Source organism: Bos taurus, chromosome 20 (assembly GCF_002263795.3).
Source record: "Bos taurus isolate L1 Dominette 01449 registration number 42190680 breed Hereford chromosome 20, ARS-UCD2.0, whole genome shotgun sequence".
NCBI classification, from domain to species: Eukaryota; Metazoa; Chordata; class Mammalia; order Artiodactyla; family Bovidae; genus Bos; species Bos taurus.
This window is the reverse complement of record NC_037347.1, coordinates 71,467,376-71,489,014: the sequence shown is the minus strand read 5'-3', so window position 1 is coordinate 71,489,014 and position 21,639 is coordinate 71,467,376. Positions and strand designations below refer to the sequence as shown.

The window sequence follows — 21,639 nt, the reverse complement described above, 5'->3', positions numbered from 1 at the left end:
GTGCCCTGTTCCCGGCGTGGGGGGCATCACAGCATGCTCATATGTTTGATCAGCATGGCTGACGCCACACACGAGCTCTGAGCATGTGGCTCCCTGGGGCTCCCTCCGGCTCACACAGCGCTCGAGCCTCAGTGACGTCTTCTGTGTAACCAGGCACGGTCGCTGTTTGTGGTTATTTACCGTTCACTCTTCACCCCACTTCCCCCTTTAGGGCTCAGACTTGCCTTCTGTCCTCGCCTTCTGCATTTGGAATCTCCTTTCTCACCTACTGGCTGGAGACCGCCCCCCCGCCCCCCCCATTACGATACAAAAACGCCCTTTATGTCATTCCTGAGGGCGCCATCAGCCGCGTCCGGGGCTGCTGCAGGCGTTTGTGCTGTGATTTGTGTCCAAACCCCACTCCCCGCCTCGCGCCTGGCCCGCGGCAGGCACTGCTGTGAGCCGCGGGCCCTGCGGGGCAGTCCGTGCTGCTGTGGCCCCATGTGACGCCCGCACACACGGCGCAGCTGTAGGACCACAGCCATGATTCAACACCTTTATTTGTCACTTTACCAACCGGACACAATGTTAACAACAGGGAGCACACGAGGAGGTATGCAGACAGACAACGAGCTTTCACCACAGGTTTGCGAGCAGGCCTCGGACAGCAGCTCCAGTGGAACACCATGCCTGCCCCAGACGTCCCTGGAGCTCCTGGAGAGCAGCTCTGAGTCCCCCAGACGCCCCCGGAGCTCCTGGAGAGCAGCTCTGAGCCCGGGTTCCATGCTGCCGCCCACTGCTTGCCCCAGCACACTGACCAGGCAACGCTCTCATCACTCCCTCACAGTAAGAAAACAGTGCAAAAATAGACCGCATCTCTATGTACATTTATTTCCCTTTCCTGAAAAGACTTAGTACAAACCAGTAGCCTATGATCCCTTTCAAGTCTGAGTTATGTGCGTTTCCTTGTTGTTTGGCTTGGTGTGGGGACGAGAGCGTTAGCGGAAGCACCCCCGAGTGCGGGGCAGCCCCCTCCCTCCCCAGGCGAGGCCACACCACTGAGCTGCGGAGCCCCAGAGCGGTCAGTAGTCGGTCTGGAGGGAGGCTGCTCGGGGTCAGAGCTCTGAGGACGGCCTCGCCACTTCACAGTGTGGCCTAGTCGGCACCCTGTGCCCTGGGGACAGGTGACAGTGGGGTCCGCACCGGCGGCCTTCCCGGTGACCGTGGGTCTTGTGCCTGCGCCTCGCCTCCCTCCGCCCGCACGGCCACAGAGGCCCCCTGACCGCAGGCTGCTGGGCTTCCCGCAAAGCCTCCGTCCCCAGGCCTCGAGGGGCCGCCTCGGCCTGCCCTGAGCTGGCGGCCCCTGGAGTGTGGACGGCCCAAGCCCCCACCTGCCTCTTCCCGACCGGTTTCCACCTGCTTGAACCTTAAGACTGAGGATACTCAAGGTGTAAAAATACTCCAGTACAAATATAGACCTCTTCCTGTAATATTTTAAACATACGTGGTTTCAGCTTCAGTTTTGGCGACCTGACTGTTGCCCGGTTGCTTCTCCTACAGCGTTAAATAGAAATAAATACGGGGGCAGTGGTGCTCGCGTGCGCGCTGCGGGCCTGGCTGGGCGCCCTCCACAAGGAGTGCCCCGACCACATCCCCGTGCCCCAGCGGGCTTGTTGTGCAGTTCCCTTGGCTCACAGACATGTAATTTCTAGTTGACCACGGTTAGCAGAAGCGAGCGGGTGTTGCAGAGAACATGCAGCAAGACGCACACCTGCCTGTGTCTGCAGCATCTGTGCTGAGTGTGGGATCCGTGTCCGTGCTGAGTTACAGGGCCGGCAGGCCTGGGACCTCCGATCGCCCTGCCCTGAGCTGGAGGTGCGTTCCCAGAACTGCACTTAGGGAAGGGAACCTCAGCCGGGCCAGGGACACACGAGACCCGGCCGGATGCCTCTAGACGCCTCAGGAGCCCAAGAGCGCGGGGCTGGGCCGGGCCTGGGTGGCCACCGTGCACTGACCTTCCCTGGCCCAGGGGCGGGGCCCCCGCGACCGGGGGAACTGGTCTCCCGCAGCAGGGGTGCTGCCCTGCAGGCCAGCCCTGGGGGCTGTGGGACACGTTTCCCCACCTGACAGCCGCCTATGAGAGGAAAACAGCCCAGGGCGGGGGCCGGTGTCCTGCCCGCCTGCCCCCCAGCCTTCGGCTTCCTGGCAGTGGAGTGAGGGCCTGGCCGGGCAGCCTTGTTTCCCCAAGTTGGAGACTTCCCAGATGGCAGTGACCCTGTCCTCCAAGTGCTTCCGGACTCCTGTGTTCCATCTCTCACTTCCCAGGTGTTTCTACAGTGAGATGTCAGGGGCTTAGAATGAAGCTGCCCACGGAAGCCACTGCCGATCCAGCGTGTCCAGCGCTAGCCTGAGTCCCTCTCTGGTGGGCAGGGCCTCCAGGTCCAGCAGGGACCAGTGCGCGTGGCAGTGCTGGCCTTCTCGCAGCTACCTGTGCTGTGGGCCGGCCGTGCGTCCAGGGAGGGGTGCCCCAGGCAGCCCACTGCCCTGGACACAGGACGGACAGTGGCAGAGCGCTGGGCTCCAGGAGGCACTCTCCAGGGGCCGCCATGGACTTTCCCAAGACTGACACCAGGACCCTGGGGCCCAGTGGGTCACGTGCCAGGCTGCGGCTGTGTTCACACAAAAGGACATGTTGCCAAGGAGCCAGTGTGACAGGAGGCCCCGCCTCTGGCCTCTCGGAGACCCCAAACGCAGACGCTGGCCGCTCAGGCCCTCCTTGGGCTGGTCTCGCCCTGCGGTTTCTCCTTTCCTGGGCAGTGGTGGACGAGGGGGCCACTCGCAGAGGCTGCAGCGGCCAGCTGGACGGGGAGGGAGGGGGCAGCCAGCCCCCCGCAGCCTTGAGCCCAGGAGTCTTCTTGGCCCAGGACTTGAGGCACAGGGGTTGTGGGAGAGAGGCCCAGAGACAGGCTATTCTGGGTCTTCCCTGAGCCGTTCTGAGAGCAAACTCTAATAACCATTTCTTATTTCTTCTCAGAAAAGCGAAATGAAATGAATTGCCCTTAGTTTTAGAACCCTATAACTTCACACTTCAAGTCAGTTTAGTCGACGGAGCAGGCTCCTTCCTTTGCACAGCAGCCCTCAGCTCAGTGCCCACCCTTAGCACAGCCTTGGTCCATGGGCATGCATGTGTGTGCAGCGTGTGCGCACATGTGCGTGTGTGCAGCCTGTGTGTGCATAGCGTGTGTGTGCGTGCACAGCGTGTGGGTACGTGTGTGTGCGCGCGTGCGTGTGCCACCTCCCCTGCCTGCACGGTGCCTTCTGGGCCCCATGGGGCCCTGACTGGGCTCCTCCGCGTCACTGGGGCTGCAGGTCAGCGCCGTCGTCAGCACAGACCCGACGGGGCCTGTCCACCAGCTCCTTTGGACACCCCTTTGCTGCAAGCCAGTGGCCGGTGTGGTCTGGTTCTGGGAGACACTTTGGAAAAGGCCGTCTAATTCCTGGCAGGGACGAAGCATGTGTGTTAGGAAAGGTGAGTTCAGGGGCCAAAGCTGGGGTCCAGGGGGCACGAGGGCTGGGCAAGAGGGAGGCGGGGGGCTCCGCGGCCACCCAGCCCCAGGTCCGAGTTCTGCCGGTGAGCACAGGAATGTAACGAAGTGGAGGTGGTGAGGGCCCAGGGACGGGAGGCCCGCCGGCTACTTGCCCCCCTGCACCTTCTGGTCATAGGTGCCCGCGTGCTTGTAGCCCGGCACGTAGCCCGACTCATCCACGAGGTCCACGCGGCCCGCCCGGCCCTTGCCCCTGCCTGACGGGTCAAAGCGCTCCTTGTGGGAGCCCGTGAACTTGCTGGTGTCCGTGAGCCGTGACACAGTGGGCGAGGAGATGGCTTTCTGCAAGACAGCAGGGACGTGGGGGAGGTCAGCCTGGGCCCCAGACCACAGACGGGCCACCCGCGTGGGGACCCACACCTGTCCCGCCTGCCTGCCCGGGGCACTCACCGTCACCCCCGAGATGATGGGGGCCTTGCCCTCGATGAGCTTGTGCACCTCCCTGACAGCCTCCTCCGCGCTCTTGTCTTTGAATCTCTTCTTGGCGAGCTCCTCCAGCGCCTCCTTGAACTGCTCAAACGTGATGGTCCTGCAGGACTTGCCCCTGCAGGGAGTGGAGTCTCAGGGGGCGCCCAGGGACCCCCACCCTGCCCCAGGCCCCGTGACATCGGGGACCCCCACCTCCCCTGCAGAGCCCAGAGTGAGCCTGCCCCTCCCCCACCTCAGTCTGCAGCATTTGCACCCAGCAGTTGGTTGCCATTGGCAACGGCAGCAAATATAAATTGTCTTGGAGAGAAGCTTAAAGAAAGCACATCATTTATGAAAGACTGGACATCAAAACACAGCTTCATCTAGTTCTAAAGCAGGCGAGCGTGCGGCCTCCGTGGGAGACAGACCCGCACAGAGAGAGGGTGGGAAGCACGTCGCCCCCTACGGTGTGGAGGGCATCTCAGTCCCGCCTGGGGCCCCCAGCCTGCATGGAGGCACCGTCCCCCAAGGACAGGATTGGGGTCCGCCTCCCCACGTCCGGGCCTGACCAGGGGCCTGGGAGCAGCTCTCCATGAAGACACAGCCCCTGGCGGCCGGACCTGGCGGGTCATCCTCCCAACTTCAAGATGCCTGAACTGGCTCTCCATCTCTGAGAATCTTAACTGGTAAACAGTTCTGCTCCCTGGAGCAGATCTCCCCCAGCTAATCCGTTCAGTGAGGGCTTCAGTGTTTTACAGCAAGAGAAGGTGGGGGACGCGCCTGGGATGAGAGGCCGCCTGCAGGAGCCCAGGACTCCAGCGGCAGCATGGCTGCGGTGCCCGGGGTCCTGGCTGGAGGGCACCCTGGGTGGAAGGCGCCACGCCCACGTCGCCACTGGCCACAGCAGCCGCAGGACGGCGTCAGAGATGGGGAGCACAGGATTTCAACAAGGTCACAAAGGCAGTGAGTGGTCACATACTGTCTTTTCAGCAAACAGAGCCACAGCGACCGGTGGGCCGTGTGCAGAGGAGCAGACCTGGGCTGGCCCCACACCACCCACAGTAGTAACTGGACCACAGTCCTGAGCTTGTCACAGTGCCTGAACTGGCTGCCTTGTGAGAGACCATCCAGGTGCAAATCTTTGTGACCCTGTCTTAGGCAGAGATCTTCTTAGAAACAGCCCCCAAAAAACAATCCAGGAAAAAAAAAAATGAATTGGACTTGACCAAAACTTTTAAAACCATGCTCTTCAAAAAGATACTGTTCAGAGAAGCAAAAGACAAGCCACAGACTGGAGAAAGTTCACTAAAGTATTCATGTCTGAATACGCAAATAACAAGAAGAAGAAAACACAAGGTAAAAAGTTGGGCAAAATATTTGAACCGGGCACTTTGTCCAAGGTCTACCAGTTGCAAACCAGCCCAAGAAGGACGTTCCATGCTGCTGGGCGTGAGGGGAGTGAGAGGGCATCCCAGCGTGGCCTGGTGTGGCACCCACCCGCTGGCACAGCTGCCGTGAAGGCCGGATGAGCGCACAGCGGGGCGCGGCGGCCCTGGGAGGCCGGCGGCCCACACAGCCCCGTGACCCCTCCTGGCCCACTTGCTCACCCTCCTGTTCACGGACCTGTTCAGTCACCAGAACTCAAGCAGCTCGGCGACGATGGACAGACACCTCAGGACATCCCCGGCACACACGGGGACTCACATTTGACACGTGAGCCTGAGGACATGGGACACGCTGACCAACTATGCCGAGGTCAGGGCGACAGTGGAAGGAGGCCTCGTGAGACTGGACGTCCAGGTCGTGGGTTGCGCCCACCCCTGGAAGCCCCGCCGCCCTGCATGGCCACTCTGAGGCCATGCGCCCGGCCCTGCCATGGGCAGGGAACCTGCTGTCCCAGCTGGGGGATGACCCTCCACGGCCACGGGGTCCCGCTTGTTTGTCCCGGGCCGTCAAAGGCGAGCCTGTCTCTATTCACAGGCTCCAGGCCCAACTGGCAGCCCAGTGTCCAGCCGGGGGGCACACAGCCCTCCCCGCACCACGGCGCCAGGCGCCACCAGCGTGAGTCACTTGGCCGGGGTGGAGGGACGACCGCCTGGGCCTCCGTCAGAGGCCACATTCAGATCGTGTGGACGCGGGGCCCAGGGCTGACCTGCCTGCCGCACCAGGCGGGGCAGGCGTCCCCACCGTGACTGCCCCACAGAGTTCGGGGCCTGGTCGGGACCAGCAGGGAGCTTCCCCAGGGGCCCGTGGCCCGCCACTGAGAGCAGTCCCCGGGGAGCTCTCCAGTGACAATGCCAGCTCTTCTCTGGAGACGCCTGGTTACTTGACACAGCTGCGCAGACACAGGGCGCCTGTTCTGCAGAGCACAGAGATGAGAGGGTCCCCATAGCAGACCCCTCTTCTCCCGCCTGGCACCTGGGTCAGAGGCTGTTGTCCTGTGGGGACGCTGGCCCAGCGGTAACGGGGTCACCGGGTGCACACATGGCCCCCGCGCTGAGCTCCCTGGGCGCTGCACTCCTGGGCCTGCAGGCCCAGGGCAGGTCACCCAGGGACGCCTGGTGGCCAGGGATCCTGGCGGGGGGCCAGCCAGCCCTCCGAGGACAGAGGTCTGTGCCTCCAGGGCCAGCATCATGAAGGGCCCTGGACTTTGGCCAACACGTCCCAGGACGACACAAGGGCGCCCCCAACCCGCCCTGGACTATAACCTGCCCCATGCGGGGCTGGAAGAAGCCAACTCCGGACGCCCCTGACCTGCAGGAGCCGGACACGGCGACCCATCCAGAGAGCAGGAGGTGGGACCTGACCCCCAGCAGGCCCAGGCTGGGGGGGGGGCCTGGGGGACTGGACCGCAGCAGACATGCAGGCTGCCACAAAAGTGGCGCCAGACACTGGCCCCTGCTCTTTGCCCGGCTCCCCTCTGCGGGCCGCCTTCTGGCCTCACCCCGGCCTGGGCCTGGGCCCCGAGGGCGACACTGCTCACACACAGCTCTGGGATGCCGGCCGGCCCCCCACCCCGGGCCCAGGCTCTGCAGATGCACCAGGAGGGCCGCAGCAAGCCAGGCCAGGCTCTGCTGGATGCCTGCACGGCCTCGGGGGGCCGGGAGAGGGACCCCCGGACCCTGTGAGACCGCAACACCAAAGCTGGAAGCAGGACCTAGGGGCGGCGTCCCTACCAGCCTGGACGCAGGGGCAGCCTGACACCTCGTCCCAGGAGCTCAGCCCACCCCACCTGCTCCCTCAGGCCCCGTGGATGCGCCAAGCTCCAGGCTTCGGACAGTCCCCGCCCCGCCCCGGTCCGCGCCGTCCCAACCAGCCCAGACAAGGCTCCGGAATCACGGGGAACGTGACCATTGTCCAGAAAGCTGTGAGTGGGGGCCAGGAGGGGAAGCCCCCCATCCCTGCCTGCCCCACCTGGGCACACACACAGGGACCCTGCGGCCCATGGACCCCCGATGTGCTCGTGGGAATGGTGTCCTGCGCTCACTCCTCTGGCCCTGGGGCAGCGGAGCAGGGATGGGGGTGGGGAGCCCCGTCTCAGAAACAATAGTTTTCGATCAAGGCCTAGGGAAGAGCGGCAAGAAGTTTGTTTAAAACTTAACACATAGTAACATCAAAACAAACAAGCGCTGCCACGGCGACAGGCCCAAACAGAGGCTGCAGATACCGGCGCGGCAGGGCCACCGAGCCATGGCAACCACCCCAAACAGAAACAGCCGTCGCCATCAGCCCCCGAGGCTCCGAGTCCGCAGCCGAGGCTCCCACGAGCCGGGCCGCCTCTGCCGGGGCCACCACCTGGGGACCCTCAACCAGCATGCACACGTCCACGCCGCACCACGCTCCGCAGACCTGGGCACCAGGGGGCCCCGGCCTGTCCTGCAGGACCCTACCCGGAGCACCGCCCGCCTCTCCCCAGGACAAGAGCGTGAGGGTGGGTCCCTCACTCCATACCCAGGAGGTCTGGGGGGGTCCGCCCCCGGAACAGGTCACAGGGACCCCACGGGGAGTCTAGGTTCAGGAGGGCAGCGGGAAGGAGCCACAGGCTGCTCTTAACTGTGTCTTGATCACGACCCTCGCTGGGCCCGTGCCCCCAGACGGCCAGCACCCCGCAAGCTGAGGCAGCGATCCTGGGGTCCGGGCAGCCGGGGGGCTGGGGTGGCCTGCATGTTTGAGCAGCTGGCATCCTGCCCTCTGGAGTGGGGCTGGGGCCAGAAGGGGCCACCCTTCCTGGGGCAGGAGGGCCTGTGTCCCCCCACTGCCCACGCGTCCTGCACACGGAGTCTCCGGGCCTGTCCAAATTGCTTGTCCTCCAGGTGAGCCCTGATCAGGGAGTGGAGCCCTGAGCTCTACGTGTGCGTACATGTGCACACGTGTGTGATGCAGCGGGTGCTTTTCTCGGGTGTGGTCCCGGGTGTGGCGGCCAAGAGAGGGGGAGGGGCGCGCTGACGCCTTGAGGTGCTCACGCGTGTGGACACACGTGGACACGCATGCAGAGGCCACTGTTCATTACCCCTGCCCTTCCTCACACGGGAACGCCCCCCAGAGCTGAGGAGCCGCACCACGGACGCCTACCTGCGGCTGCCACCCGCGCCAGGCCCCGCAGGCAGGACTCACCCTTGCGAGACCCTCGGGGCCCCACCCAAGCCCCTGGCCCCGCCTGAGGGACCCACCCCAGCCCCGCCAGCTCCCGCAGGCAGGACTCACCTACGCGAGACCCTCGGGCCCCCGCAGCCGGCTGTGACTGCCCCCACCCGAGCCCCTGGCCCCGCCCGAGGGACCCAGCCCCCCACCCCCGACAGCCCCAGGCGGGGCCGGCACGCACTTGATCTTGCTGAAGACGATGTCCACGTCAGTGACGGTCACGCTCCGGCCGTCGATCACCTGGCAGTCCCGGCACAGCTTGGACCAGTTCTTGCCGTGCATCTCCCGGCCCGACGCCCGGGCGTCCCCGTGCACCGCGAACTTCCGGAAGGCCTCCTCCAGGGCGCTCAGCTCCGCGCCCGCCGCGGCCGCCCCCTCGCCGGCCCCTTCCGCCTCGAGCGACAGCCTTTTGGCTGCCTTGTCCTTGGCGGGCTCCCCCGGGGACTTGGGGGGCGTCTTGTTGGCGGGCTTGGGCCTGCTGTCAGCCATGCTGCTGGGAGGAAGAGAGGAGAGGTCACCTGCTTTGTGGGTGGCTGTGTGAGACCCCCTGGCACCCACGGACAGCAGCCCTGCCCAGAAGCGACTTCGCAACCATGGGGGACACAGTGTCCTGCGTCTGCTGCAGACACAGCCCAGCCCCTCCGGCCCTGGCACCCTGTCCACCTGTCCCCAAGGTCCCAGCCCCAGCCACGGGGGGAGCATGCAGCCAGCAGCCCAGGGGGTGCAGGACCACTCCAGAACCCCCTCACCTTCCCCTCCAGCTACTGCTCTGGGGGCTCCCCGAGCAACACCCCTCTGGGCACCGGTGGGGTGACATGGTCCTTGTGGCGAGGATCCAGAGCAGTCACACAACTGCCCCCACCTCAGGGCCTGGCCTGCTGACCAGGGTACCCCTCACCCGGGTGGCCAAGCTGAGTGCTGGGGGCAGAGGGGGCCCCAGGTGAGGGCAGGCGTCTGGGGGACCCCAAGGGCTGAGCACAGCTGCGCCCAGGCCCAGGGTGGAGGCCCCATGTTGGGGGGACGGCTGACGGGGTCCGGAGCCCAGCGAATCCCCAAGGCTGGGCCTGGGTCCCTGTGAGGCTGAGACACCTCCACCTCCAGCAGCTGTGGGGGGCCCGGAGCTGAGCATTGACACCCCCAGAGGCATGGCCAGTGGCTAGAGTAGGACCCGAGAGCCCAGCCCCGGGAGGAGCAGCGGCCTCTGGAGAACCAGCAGGTCAGCGAGTGGAGAGAAGGCAGGATGCGGCCCAAGCACAGAGGCCAGCTGGGCACCCAGAGCCGTGGACAGCTAGCTTGCTCATGGCTGAACCCACAGAAAACCCTCAGGTCTGAGTCAGAGCACAGAAAGCAGCGCCCGGCCAGGCAGGAGTCCCCGCCAGGCCCGGCTGAACTCAGGACCTACGAGTTCCCCGAAGAGAAAGGTCAGCACAGCTCGAGACACGCCGGAGGCCCCGTCACTGGTGCGGGAGGCCCCGGGCCCAGGGCTCGGGGCCGGGTGGACACGGCTGTGGATGCGGCCGTGAGCCCCAGAGCCAAGCTCTCCATCCAGAGCTCCACATTCACCGTGAGCACACAGTATCTTAATAACCTGAAAATTACTTTAACAAAAAGAACAGGAGTCAGGACTTCCCTGGAGGTCCAGTGGTTAAGGATCTGCCTGCCAGTGCAGGGGACCCAAGTTCGGTTCCTAGTCCGGGAAGGTCCCACCCACCGCAGAGCAGCTAAGCCCGAGCAGCACAGGTTCTGAGCCAGGGTGCCTGGAGCCTGGAAGCCATAAGGAAAGAAGACGAGCTACCACAATGAGGGGTCAGCACACAGCCATAAAGACCCAGCACAGCCAAAAATAAACAAAAAAAAACCGGAGTCAGACCCTGTGTGCGGGTGGGAAGCTCTCCAAGGGGACTCCTTAGTGACCCCAAGGTGTTCTGGGAAGAAGCCGGGCTGGGTGGGAGAGCAGAAATCACACAGCCCGTGTCGCATCCGACGGATGCAGAGCAGGTGAGTGCCTACAGGCAGGATGCCCGGCAGGCTCTGTCCCTGTTTGCAAGGGAGGCTTCTCAGCAGCTGGTCCTGGTGTGGACCAGGGCTGGGGGTGGGAGGACAGGTGGGCGGGCAGGGGACCTGGAGGCAGCCGCCTGAGGTGGCCCGGCCGGCCCTGCTGCGGCCCGCAGACCCCGGAGGCCTCGGGAGAGGGAAATGAGGAGGAGCTGTATGTCCAGAACGACTCTGCCTGGCAATGCCCTTAAGACGGGCGCCTGAAGCAGCACCTATAGAAAAGGTCTCACAAGACAGATGCTTATACACCACAGCCACCGCCTCTGCGTGACTTCAGCACAGTGTCCCAGCCAGGAGGGCCGGGGATCCATGATAGTGATGTGCCTGCAACAGGGCCAAGTGTCTGTGAGCGGGACCAGGTGTGTCTGTGAGCGGGACCAGGTGTGTCTGTGAGCGGGACCAGGTGTGCCTGTGAGCGGGACCAGGTGTGCCTGTGAGCTGGACCAGGTGTGTCTGTGAGCGGGACCAGGTGTGCCTGTGAGCTGGACCAGGTGTGCCTGTGAGCTGGACCAGGTGTGTCTGTGAGCGGGACCAGGTGTGCCGGGTGGACCAGGTATGCCTGTGAGCTGGACCAGGTGCGCCTGTGAGCAGGACCAGGTGTGTCTGTGAGCGGGACCAGGTGTGTCTGTGAGCGGGACCAGGTGTGCCTGTGAGGTGGACCAGGTGTGTCTGTGAGCGGGACCAGGTGTGCCTGTGAGCTGGACCAGGTGTGTCTGTGAGCGGGACCAGGTGTGCCTGTGAGCTGGACCAGGTGTGTCTGTGAGCGGGACCAGGTGTGCCTGTGAGCGGGACCAGGTGTGTCTGTGAGCGGGACCAGGTGTGCCGGGTGGACCAGGTATGCCTGTGAGCTGGACCAGGTGCGCCTGTGAGCAGGACCAGGTGTGTCTGTGAGCGGGACCAGGTGTGTCTGTGAGCGGGACCAGGTGTGCCTGTGAGGTGGACCAGGTGTGTCTGTGAGCGGGACCAGGTGCGTCTGTGAGCTGGACCAGGTGTGCCTGTGAGCTGGACCAGGTGTGTCTGTGAGCAGGACCAGGTGTGTCTGTGAGGGGGACCAGGTATGTCTGTGAGCGGGACCAGGTGTGCCTGTGAGCGGAACCAGGTGTGTCTGTGAGCTTGACCAGGTGTTGTTTCAAAGGCAGCGTCAACTCGGCCTCTCCTGGTTCTCCTTGCTGGAGCAGAAGGCAGATCTGAGCTGAGAGTGAAGATGGAATGTGGATTCCTTCTTTTGCAGGTATGAACACACCTCCGCTCCTTGGCTCCCTCAGCTTTCAGCCCCTCATCCTGAAGGGGTCTACACCCCAGCCTGCAGGCACTTCCTGATAGGATGGAGCATCCTGCCCTGGGAAGCCAGCTGCCTTCAGCCCAGGCCCCTCCCACCCCTTGGTGTGCTCTGGGCCCGAAGTCTCGGTGCACCCCAGATGCACTGCCTCCCGTGGGTGCCAGGTATGCCCAGATGACCCAGCCTCCCTGGGCCGGGGACAAGCGTCGCTGGAGAGGGGTCTAGGCTGGTGTGCAGAGGGGCAGGATGCACATGTCTGGAGCTCGGACCTGCACAGGGGACCCTCCACCCCCCACCCCTCAAGCTCCCAGCACCTCCCCGGGGGCTGTGTGAGGTCCTCCTCTGCAAAACCCAGGGCCGACCAGCCCCAAGTAGGCGAGGGGCCTTCAGGCTTCAGGACACCCCAACTACAAGCTTTGTGATTCTCCCACCTCATACCCAGCGAGCCGGGCTGGCAACGCGGAGGAGCTGGGGCCGTGGCCCAGGAACCATGGTGCCTGGACCCCTCTCAGGCTCTGCCAGGTCACCAGGCTGGGCTGTCGGGCCGGCATCGCAGCCCCTACTTGAAGAGCTGGGGGCCCCCGCCCCGCTGAGTGACCACACTGGGGGCCGCGTCCCAAGAAGACGCTCAGGAGTGGGAGCTGGGCCGGGAGGGAACCCAAGCCCTGGAGGCTCCTGTCGGTTCCTCAGGGTAGCTGGCAGCCGGCCGCCCCCACGAGCCGGGTCACGGGCAGCACCCTCCTGCCGGGCCGGGAGCCCGAGTCCCTGGGCCACGGCCAGGCCAGCCAGCGTGACCCCCAGGCCCAGGGTCCTGCTGACTAGCATCTGTGTAAGAACTGCATGGGCCCTGGAAACTGCAGGTCCCTGAGCCTCTGACAAGTGGGCTGAGCTTGGACCTCGACAGAGTGCCAGACGCCGGCCAGGCTGACTGTCTGCTAAGGGCACCTGATCTCGGCCCCATGGAGGCCGAGCCACAGAAGGCCCCACGCCAGACACCGCTGGACACACAGAGGGAACCCAGAGGCCCTGTGCAGCGGGCGGATGGAGCGGAGGCAGTGCAGAGTGAGCGGGCACCTCCCGGGGCACCTCAGCCCCCTGGCCGGCTCAGCCCCTGGGGGCCTGGTCTCAGGGCAGACATGGTGGAGCGGGGAGGCTGGGGGTGTGACGCCCGCTGTCCTCACGGGAGCCCCAAGCACACTCGCTCTGCAGCCACGCAGAGGAGGCTGGGCGCCGGGTCAGCTGGGCCAGGGAGGACCCCCGCCCGCTCCCCGGACCCCCGCCAGGTGTGGGCGCCGGACCCCTGCAGAAGAGCTTGCGGGCGGGGGGAGGAGGTAGACAGTATATTCAAAAGACCAAGCCGAGGGAGTGGACACCACTACTCTGCGGCCCCCCACCCACCAGAGCTCGACTCCCAGGGTCGGGTCCAGCCTCCAGCAAGGGCACAGTCCCCGAGCAAACAGCCCCGGGAGCAGCAGAGCTGAGCCTGCAGACCCGCTGGCTGCCCAGGGCCTGAAGCCTTGGCCCTTTATCTCAGAGTTCATTTGAGCCCATTCGCAGCCGCTTGGCAGTTGTTCACATTCGAATCATGATACGGCCACCACCCCACAGCTGCCCAGCACTCGACGTGAATGACCACCCATCCCAGTCAGCGGAGCCTCCCCAGGCGGGCACCCACCCTGCGGAGCTGATGGTGCCTGGAGTCTCAGCATGGACGCAGCCCCCTGCCCCAGCCTGCCTCTCACAGGCTCTGCAGAGACCCCGGCAGGGAGGGTTGCGTGACTGCACTGTCGGACAAGGAAGACACTCGGGGCCCGCGTCACGCACTTCAGGCCAGGGGCCCAGAAAGGCCCCTGGAAGTGGGGACCTCCCGCATGGGGCGAGGTGTCCCTTGGAGCAGCCGGGTCACAGCCACACTGGTCCGGGTCCCGGAGTCAGAGGTGATGTCTCCAGGATGAGAAGAAAGGGGTAGGTGGGCAGTCTTTCCGAGGGAGGCGTCCACCGAGGACCAGGGCCACTCTCCTGCAGCAAGCCTGCTGTGGGAGCCACCCCACCCCCTGAACCTGGGGGCTGCTGCCGCTGGGCTGAGGGGAGGAGGAAGAGGCCAGGACACCAGCCCTGCCCTCAGCAGACCCATGTGGACAGAGGTCACTGGGTCCCTGCAAGGCTGGGGGTTTCCCTCCTGGGGACTCCTTGGCCTCCCAGGACCCACACCCGGGCCCCAGTGTCCAGGCCCCAGAGCCGGCCTCTGCCATCAGCCTGCTTCTTACAAAGCCCAAGAACACAGCACCTGCAGCCCACCTGGTGCCAGGATGAGTCAGGTGTCCTTGTTTGGAAGAAGGGTCCCTGCAGACGCCATCAAGCCAAGGATCTCTAGATGGGCCCACTCTGGACCGGGGTGGCCCTAAGTCCAGCGACAGGCGTCCTTGCAAAGGACAGAAGGGAAGAGACACAGACGCAGAGGAGAGGCCGTGTGCAGACGGAGGCAGAGACAGGAGCCTCGTGGCCCCGAGCCCAGGGGCCCCTGGCACCCCGGGAGATGGAAGCAGCAGGAGGGACCCTCCTGGGGCCTCCCGAGGGAGCCCAGTCCTGCGCCAGCTTCGTCTCGGACGGGGCTCTGGCCCAGAGCGGAAGGAGGACACGTTTCCGCTGTTGCAGCCAAGCCTACGGGCATTTGTTACAGCAGCCCTGGATCCTCGCACACTGGGGAGACCAGGGGGCTGGGGAGGGGGTCCCTGCCCCAGAGAAAAGTGCTTGCAGAGGCCCAAGTGGTGAAGCGCCAGGCGGGCACACAGACCCGGCGGCCAGAGCTGGCAGCGGGCCCGTCCTGGGCTCTGGCCCCCTGCTGCTGTGCACGGTGGGAGAGGCAGAGGCCTCGGCAGGAAGCCTGTCGTTCCAGAAACGTGGCTGCAGTGGGCGGCCTGGCCTCTCTCCGACGGCGGCGCCCGGCAGTCACCACGGCCCCGCACAGCTGGTCCCAGAGCCAGGCCTCTCCTGCCCGGGACCACCAGGATCCCTCGACACCATGGCACCAAGGGTGGGCCCGGCGGGGCCACAGACAGTGGGAGGCCACGCACAGGCCAGGGGCAAGCCCAGGGCTGGGGGGTGGGCCACTGCCCACACCTGACTGGCTGGCAGGTGGGGGACAGTGTGGCCCACGGGCCTCAAAGCCCCACAGAGGGGAGAGGTGGCACTGGAGTGGAGGCCGGGCCACCATCCCCGGGGAGCAGGAAGCCCCCGGCTCACCCCGGGGGAGGGAGGCCCCATAGCGGCCAGCCCCGTGCTCAGGGCTGGGGGCAAGGCAAGGCGAGGTCTGCCAGACAGAGGGATGCCCGGGAGTGGACGGGCAGCCAGCAAGGGCCGCCAAGTGGGCTCCTCTCAACTCACAACGTGGACTTGGGAGCCCTGGATCGCTGGTGCTCCAAACACCGCTGGACACACCCACTCCAGAGGAAGAGACTCCCACTGGAGACAGAGACATTTCTGTGACATCTTTAGATCACCGTATCCACACACGGTAAAGAAACAGCCGAGCTTAACAGGGGAAGTGCCAAGAGCCTGCAGAGACAAGCGGAGACAGAAACGAGAGGCTCCACTCTCCATACTGGACTCAACTGGACACTAACTCAAAGTAACAGCATGTGCTGTGTGCAGAAGAAATGGGTGGTGCATGCCATGTGCAAAGAGGAAGGGCGGGATGAGGAATTCCAGAAGAGAACAGCGGCTGTGAGAATGCAGGAAGCGGCTTTGAAAAGAGAACACATAGAGTCTAGCCCTGAAAAGGTTAACAACTAAAATTCAGAACTCAGTGGATCAGTTTTACAGCAGGGAAGATTAAAGAACTCCTGGATCAGAAATCCCCCAAAGAAAACACCTAGATGTGGTGTAAACGCGTGTGTACACACATGTACACAAACATGCGTGTGTGCACAGTGTACACGGACGGCCGCGTGCAGACGTGCATGTTTGTGTACGCGTGTGTATACAGACCGCGCGTGTGTGTGTGTGGTGCCCATGGGCTTCCCTGCTGGCCCAGATGATACAGAATCCACCTGCAGTGAGGGAGACCCAGGTTTGATCCCAAGTGGGGAAGATCCTCCAGAGAAGGGAATGGCAGCCCACTCCGGTACTTTTGCCTGGAGAATTTCATGGACAGAGGAGCCTGGCGGGCTACAGCCCATGGGGTTGCAGAGAGTGACTGACACATGGTGTACACACAAATGAAAATCATTTGATGGAATTTAGCATTTATTCATCATAAAAATTCTTAGCAAATCAGAAAAGGAAACACATTTCTCAACTTCGTAATGGATGGTGTGTTACTTGCTCAGTCATGTGCTACTCCTTACAGCCCCATGGACTGTAGTCCACCAGGCCCCTCTGTCCATGGGATTCTCCAGGCCAGAATACTGGAGTGGGTCGCCATTCCCTTCCCCAGGGGATCTTCCCGACCCAGGGATTGAACCCCGGTCTCCCGCACTGCAGGTGGGTTCTTTATCATCTGAGCCACCAGGGAAGCCCTTGATAATGGGCACCTACAAAAAACTACAAAAATATGTGAATACTGAAAATGTTTCTTTTCAAGCTGGAGTAAGGGGAGGATGCCTGCCTGCTGTCGCCACTTCTGTTCGCCTCTGTTCAGTGTGGTGAGACAAGGACAGAGCGGCATAAACACGGGAGGCAGAAGTGGACCTGCCACCGCTGCAGTCTCCATGACTGTGCACGCACAGCGTTGGAGGGGTCCTGGGAGACTTTTCAGAATCAGTGTAAGTTCATCAAGATTCCTGCCTACATGGTGAACATACAAAAATCTATTTTATTTCCATGAAGCAGCAAAACCAGACAGTAACAGTGTTTAGAAATACATCATTTAAAATAATGTGAGGAAATCAATTTCCTAGGGATCAATTTAACAAAAGTTGTGTAGGACCGTCGACACGTCACCGAGAGAATAGTTGCATCATGAACACGGACTAAGTCTGAGCACAAAGACGCCCGTTATCCCCAGATCCACCCACAGCTTTCACTTAATCCAGTCAGAACTTCCTACACTTTTTTTTTGGTCTGGGTTGTGAGACAAGCTGAATGCAAAGCAAACGAAACGGCCAAAGATCGTGAATTAACTAGCCATCTCGGAGGAAGAACAGGTGGAAGATTTGCTCAGCAGTTTTGAGACTTGATGGGAAGTTCTGGAAATGAAGTGGTGTGTGGTCCTGGTCTAGAACAGAGAATAAACCACGGGGCAGAAGAAAGCTACCCACCCACCCGCAAGGTGGAGACGGTGTGGACGGCAAGGTGGTCCTGCAGGAAAAGAGGGAAGAAAACGTTCTCCAAGAAAGGAGACAGGCTTACTGACTAGACACACGGCGAGAAACGAGAATTCACTCAGGTGCCGACGGCAGCAGGAGGCGAGGCCATTAAGCCCCAGGTGGGTGATGCTTAAGAACATCCAATGTCCTTGCGTGGGAAAAACTGTACGTGGTACACAAAACCACTGTCCCAAAGCAGAAGATTCTGAAACAGGCCCAGATTAAAATGTGGAGCTTCTGTTCCTCCAAAAGTATCATTTAAGGAGTGAAAAGGTGGCTGTGGGGTGGACAAGGTGTCTCCTGAGTGCAACCTACGCTGCTGGTCTCCAGAATCTAGAGAGAGCCCTGTGGATCAACCAGAAACCCCAGAGGAATCTGCAAGGTGCGGGGGGGATTGGGCGCCAGGCCTGTCACCGTGGCCTGAAGCACAGGCTCTGACACACGCCCTGCAGGTGGCCATGGCCTACCCGGCGCTGCTGGTGATGGGGCGGCGACTGGGAGGCAGCGCCCGGGGCCCTGCAGATGCTCGCCTGTCCCCCAAGGAGCAGAGCAGGGAGTGCTCCTGGCGGCCACACTCACAGGAACCAGAAATCAGAAGCAACTCAGGGCCCGAGGGGCACAGCGGAGCAGCAGACGGCGGTGGCGTGTTCACAGAACAGACACGCTCTGACGGTGCAAGAGCACGTGCTCTGAGCTGAGGTTAGACTAGACGAGGGGCAGGGGGCGGAGGAGGCAGAGCCCGGCCCCTGCAGGAGACAGGAGGGCACCCCGGGAGGCGTGGGCCCAGGGCTGCTGGGCGGAGTGAGCCCTGGACCTGCTCCCGGAGGCTGCTCAGGCTCAGAGCTGTGGCCGCGGCGGCCAGAGACAGAGGGCGTGTGAGACGTCCGGCTTCGTGACGTTCCCGCCGGGGCGGCCCTCCCAGGGTTCACCTGCGACCGGGCATCTGGCCCCTAACACACGGGTGCAACAGGGTGAGACCCTGGGGAACTCGGCCCAGGCCAGGGGACTGTGCTGGGCACGCACACATGGGACAGGAGGGGCACACTCAGGGACGCCGTGCAGCGGGGGAAGGGCCCTGGGTGTTCTTAACTCCTAGGCTTGGACAAAGGACAGTCCTTCCTTTCCACAAATCTAGCAAGAAAAGGGAAAGCGGTGTGAACGAGAGAACGAGCTCCCCGCCCCCACGTCACAGGAGACACAAGCGTTCCGTGCCAAAGCTGGAGCCCTTTGGAGGCTCAAAAGCCCCATCACCCTCACGCCCTGTGGGAGTCAGTTTATGTGTTCTCAGCCAAGAAGGTCCTTCTTTGGACACTTACACATTACATTGCGGTTGAGCTTCACTGCATGTCGCCGCATGTTCTGGTACACTCAAAGGGCAACTCTGCAACCTGCAAGGAGTCTTGCTTCCCTGCCGGGGCGACAGCACACTCCTGACCCTGCCATGGTCCTCTCCCAGCCCCTCCCTTCCCCCCCACACCTCTCCTGGAGGCTGCAGATCACAGAACCTGCACCCCCTGGCGACGCACCCCCCCCAGTGACCCAACCCCCTGGCGACGCAATCCCCCACCCTGCCAGCGACGCAGCCCCCTGGTGACCCCCCCCCAGTGACCCAACCCCTGGCGACGCACCCCCCCCCCAGTGACCCAACCCCCTGGCGACGCACCCCCTACTCCAGTGACCCACCCCCTGGCGATGCAACACCCCCCGCCAGAGACGCATCCCCCGGTGACCCCCCCCCAGTGACCCACCCCCTGGTGATGCACCCCCTTGGTGACGCACCCAAGGAGCAGCCACGTGAATGCCGCAGAGGACGTGCCCCCCACAGAGGCACTGCTGAGCTGGTACACCGAGGTCCCGCGAGGATGCTGGGGTTTGGGGGTGCCAGCTCTGGGGATCCATGGACTGTGACCCCACAGCCACCTCCACAGCCAGAGAGGAAGCTGCTCTCCCAGGAAGGGCTGGATGGTGAGCGAGTGCACCGGGGCCCCGCGGGCCCCACCAGGGCTCCACTCCTTCCTGCCCTGGGAACACCTGTCGATGGAGCGGCCGGGACTGGATGCCGGTCGCTCCTCCTGCCTGCGCCCGCGGCCTGCCTGGTCTTTGGCTTGTGAGCTCGCGTGGGCTCCTCACAGTGCCCCGCACCCTAGGTCTGCAGTGGCTCCAGGGTGGTGCCAGGCGGGGCCCGAGGAGGACCTGATGCCCGGTGCCACGTGGCCCCCACATCCCCGGATGGCATCTCTTGTAAGTGCTCCTCCAGCCTCACCAGCAACATCACCAGCTATAAATAGCCCTGGCGCTAAGTCAGCAAGCCTCTCCCCGAGGAAGCATTTAATTCTCAGCCTCTTCTGCAGGGAATGGTTCCTCTACCCACTGGGGAAGGGAGCCACGCGGAAGCGGCCCCGAGGGCACTTTGGCTGCTCACGGTTTTCTCTTAAACCTCAATCAGTGATGAGCCATTTTAATTTTCTTTATGAAATTCTCCTGTGATTTGCACATTTCCCACAGTGAGCATCTATAACCTTGTATGTAGTTAAAACAGTTTATTTATTGCGACTTCAAAGGATTCGCAAAGATGAGGCAAACGATGCCCAGGCGATAGGAACACGGCCCCAGATGGCTTCCTCTGGTCTCTCACGGCATCATTCCAGAACGAAGGAGAATTTTTTAATGTAGTACTTAAATGATGACACCTTCCTGAGAGATCCTTCTGAAAGCCATGAAGGCCACGGGCCCTTTCCCCAAGAAAACACGCACCCTCGTGTGTGTCACATTTGGCAGATACTCCCAGGAAATTCACCAACACAGGCTTGCCCCCTTGCTATCCCTGAGCCCTGGGATTCCAACCGCGAGGTTGGAACAGGGGCCGTACCAGAGCCGGGATCAAGAGTCCAGGGGAAGGCCCCCTCAAGGCGCCCCTCCCGCGGCCCGCCCCACCCCATTTCCTGCCTGCTCCAAGCTCGCCCTCCCCACCCCATCGCTCCATCCCCGGATGTGGTCCCAGGGCATTTGGAGTTCAGGTCAGGGTTCACTGACCACCTCCCAGGCTCTGGGGAGGCCCTGCCAGCACCCCTCCCTGAGAGACCGGCCCTGGGGAGCCCTAGAATGTGTGCTGGGTGCCTGGGAAGCCAGGTCTTTGATCATTCGTAAATGTCAGATGAATTAGCCAGTAAATCCACACACGCGTGACCGCACAGCCAGCTTATCCTAAAAGGCGTCTCGTCTTCAGAGAACACAAGACGCCCATCAACACGGCAGGCACAGGGGGCCCTTCTTCCCACCCCGTTTCCAGACTTCATTTACATAACTGAAACCGCAGATAAAGGGTTTCTCCGGATCCTCCTTCAAGGGCGGGGCTCTGGTCCCCAGGGGCGTGTGGAACGCACGCACTGGCCGCCAACCTCTTTATCTAGATTGACGGTTATGCGCCCACATGCGATAAGAAAACATAACACCCCTCTGGCGGATTCTGGGTCGCAGAGTGTCGGTCTGACACACTCACCTGCTCCGATAGAGCACAGCAATGCCCGACACAGAGGGGCGGTGTTCTCGCCAGAAGATCACGCTCATTCTGGGCCGCGGACGCAAACGGCCCTTTCTGTGGCCCTGAAATCCGTGCAGCATGACAGCGGCTCCATTTCAAAGCCTCCAAGCCCTAAATTCCTGCCGTCTCGTTGGCAGCCGCCACCCTGGGCCTGGGCATGTGAACGGTTTATGCAGATGGACCCGGAGGGGGAAGGGGCTGCAAGGGGCGTGCTCAGTCCTCTGCGCACCGACGGGCAGAAAGGCCGGGGCGCCCCAGCGAGGGCCGATTACAAACCCGTCCTCTGCGTCGCCGGCCGCTCCAGCCCGTGCCCCCCGCGCCCCGCCGCCCGTCCCCAGACCCGCGTCCGGACGCAGCCGCGGGGGCCCGAGCGCCGGCAGCTGGGGGGCGCGGGGCCTCGGGGAAGGGACGCGGCCGGCGCGCGGAGCGGGGGGCGCGCCCCGACCTGCGGGTGCAGGTGGCTAGAGAAGCAGGCGCCCCGCGCCCCGGGACAGCGCCCCACGGCCACTTACCTCGGAGATGCGGCGACCGCAGCGGCAGCGCCTCCGCGACTCGGCCGCGAGCGACCCGGTGCCCGGCCTGCGCTCGCGCCGCCGCTCCCCGCCGCCGGCCCCGCCCCCGGCCCGGGCCCGCCCCCGGCCCCCCGCTTCCGCGCCCGGCCCGGCCCACGCCCTGCGCGCCGCGCGCTCTCATTGGGAAACGCGGCCCCGGCCCGCCCCGCGCGCTCCGGCCGCCCCGCCCGGCCCTCCCCCCGGCCGCCCGACGCACCGAGGCCGGCCTCGCTCGGCCTCTGCCTTACAAGGCGGGTCGGCGCGGGCCCCGGGG

At 63.5% G+C, this 21,639-nt stretch overlaps 1 protein-coding gene and 1 long non-coding RNA gene across 6 annotated transcripts; one reads left to right on the top strand and one right to left on the bottom strand.

The window, feature by feature from the left end:
* Positions 1-521: 521 nt before the first annotated feature.
* TPPP (tubulin polymerization promoting protein) lies at positions 522-21,386 on the bottom strand. 5 transcript variants are annotated; one of them, XM_024981196.2, is made up of 4 exons: positions 20,773-21,386; positions 8,815-9,123; positions 3,975-4,128; positions 522-3,866 (listed from the first exon to the last, which is right to left on the bottom strand). In XM_024981196.2, the coding sequence occupies exons 1-4, from the start codon at positions 20,892-20,894 to the stop codon at positions 3,672-3,674; spliced, it is 780 nt and encodes a 259-aa protein (XP_024836964.1). In that variant the 5' UTR covers positions 20,895-21,386; the 3' UTR covers positions 522-3,671. The 5 variants fall into 5 exon arrangements, with proteins under 5 accessions (XP_024836964.1, XP_024836966.1, XP_024836965.1 ...); XM_024981198.2 differs by having other exon boundaries at positions 8,815-9,126; positions 21,327-21,386; XM_024981197.2 differs by having other exon boundaries at positions 21,327-21,386.
* LOC132343262 (uncharacterized) lies at positions 9,123-18,595 on the top strand. Its single transcript, XR_009492025.1, has 2 exons — positions 9,123-12,131; positions 12,828-18,595. It is a non-coding gene; the product is annotated as an uncharacterized lncRNA (long non-coding RNA).
* Positions 21,387-21,639: the final 253 nt, after the last annotated feature.

Excerpts from the sequence above, each read along its gene's own strand:
- TPPP (XM_024981196.2), bottom strand. The coding sequence starts at position 20,894 with ATGCTGCACGGATTTCAGGGCCACAGAAAGGGCCGTTTGCGTCCGCGG. Across the intron at positions 9,124-20,772 it reads GCTGTGCTCTATCGGAGCAG|CATGGCTGACAGCAGGCCCA; the intron begins GTGAGTGTGTCA and ends TCCTCCCAGCAG. Across the intron at positions 3,867-3,974 it reads CCATCATCTCGGGGGTGACG|AAAGCCATCTCCTCGCCCAC; the intron begins GTGAGTGCCCCG and ends GCTGTCTTGCAG.